Genomic DNA, 782 nt, shown 5'->3' with positions numbered 1-782 from the left:
TATATATATATATATATATAGATAAAGTGAAAACAGGGTGTGAGAAGTAGGGAGAAAGAAGATTTAGGGGGAAGGGGAGAGGGAGAAGCAAAGAAGCGACCCATCATAAGCCGCGCCACCAAAAACAATAGCGCCATAACGGGGGCGCATGCGTCAGAGGCCGACAATCGTCTTCAGTTCGCGTAGCACCTCGGCGAAGCGGTTCTCCGAGCCGTCGAGGCCGCAGTCAATACTTTCTTGGCGAAGCGCCTCGCCACGTGCAGTGAGGGCGCTCTGCATGGCCTCTAGCGACCACGTCCCGTTAAAGGAAAAGAGCTCCTCGTTGCCGCGCCGCTGCGGGCGCGAGATGATGCCGAGATCCGCGAAACCATCGATGGCGGATGCAATGCCAGCCGCGTTCATCGACGGGAACCGCTGCTGGCCCATCAGCCCCATGTACAGGCGGTGCACTACGCGCATCGCGAAGGTGCCAGGCTCGGATGCACCAGCACCAACAGCACCGGCCTCTGTCTTTAGGCGACGCACAACAGGTGCTGCGCCGGCCACACTCACCCGCGCTAGATCCTTGTCGCGCTGCTGCCGCAGCGTCAGCACGACGAGGCAGCTGAGGACGTAGAGCATCTGTTCTGGCATGCCGGCAATATACTCAAAGACGCGATCCGCCACGGCGGCGGGTCCACGCAGCACCTTCTGGCTCTCCGCGAGTGTCACAACAGCGGCGGGGGTGGCGGGCGACGCGCTTCCGGGGGCTGCGCCACTGCGCGTGCTGCGCCGCCGTGGCG

The 782-nt window shown here is 61.8% G+C and overlaps 1 protein-coding gene across 1 annotated transcript; it reads right to left on the bottom strand.

The window, feature by feature from the left end:
• Window positions 1-153: 153 nt before the first annotated feature.
• On the bottom strand, window positions 154-633 carry DQ04_23771000 (hypothetical protein; the record flags this gene model as incomplete). Its single annotated transcript, XM_009318188.1, has 1 exon — window positions 154-633. One exon carries the CDS (start codon window positions 631-633, stop codon window positions 154-156), a length of 480 nt encoding a protein of 159 aa, XP_009316463.1.
• Between the last annotated feature and the right edge of the window lie 149 nt (window positions 634-782).

Source organism: Trypanosoma grayi (assembly GCF_000691245.1).
Source record: "Trypanosoma grayi strain ANR4 Tgr_2377_V1, whole genome shotgun sequence".
In the NCBI taxonomy this organism is placed as follows: domain Eukaryota; phylum Euglenozoa; class Kinetoplastea; order Trypanosomatida; family Trypanosomatidae; genus Trypanosoma; species Trypanosoma grayi.
Note: the sequence above shows the minus strand (reverse complement) of the source record. Positions and strands in the feature narration are given on the sequence as shown.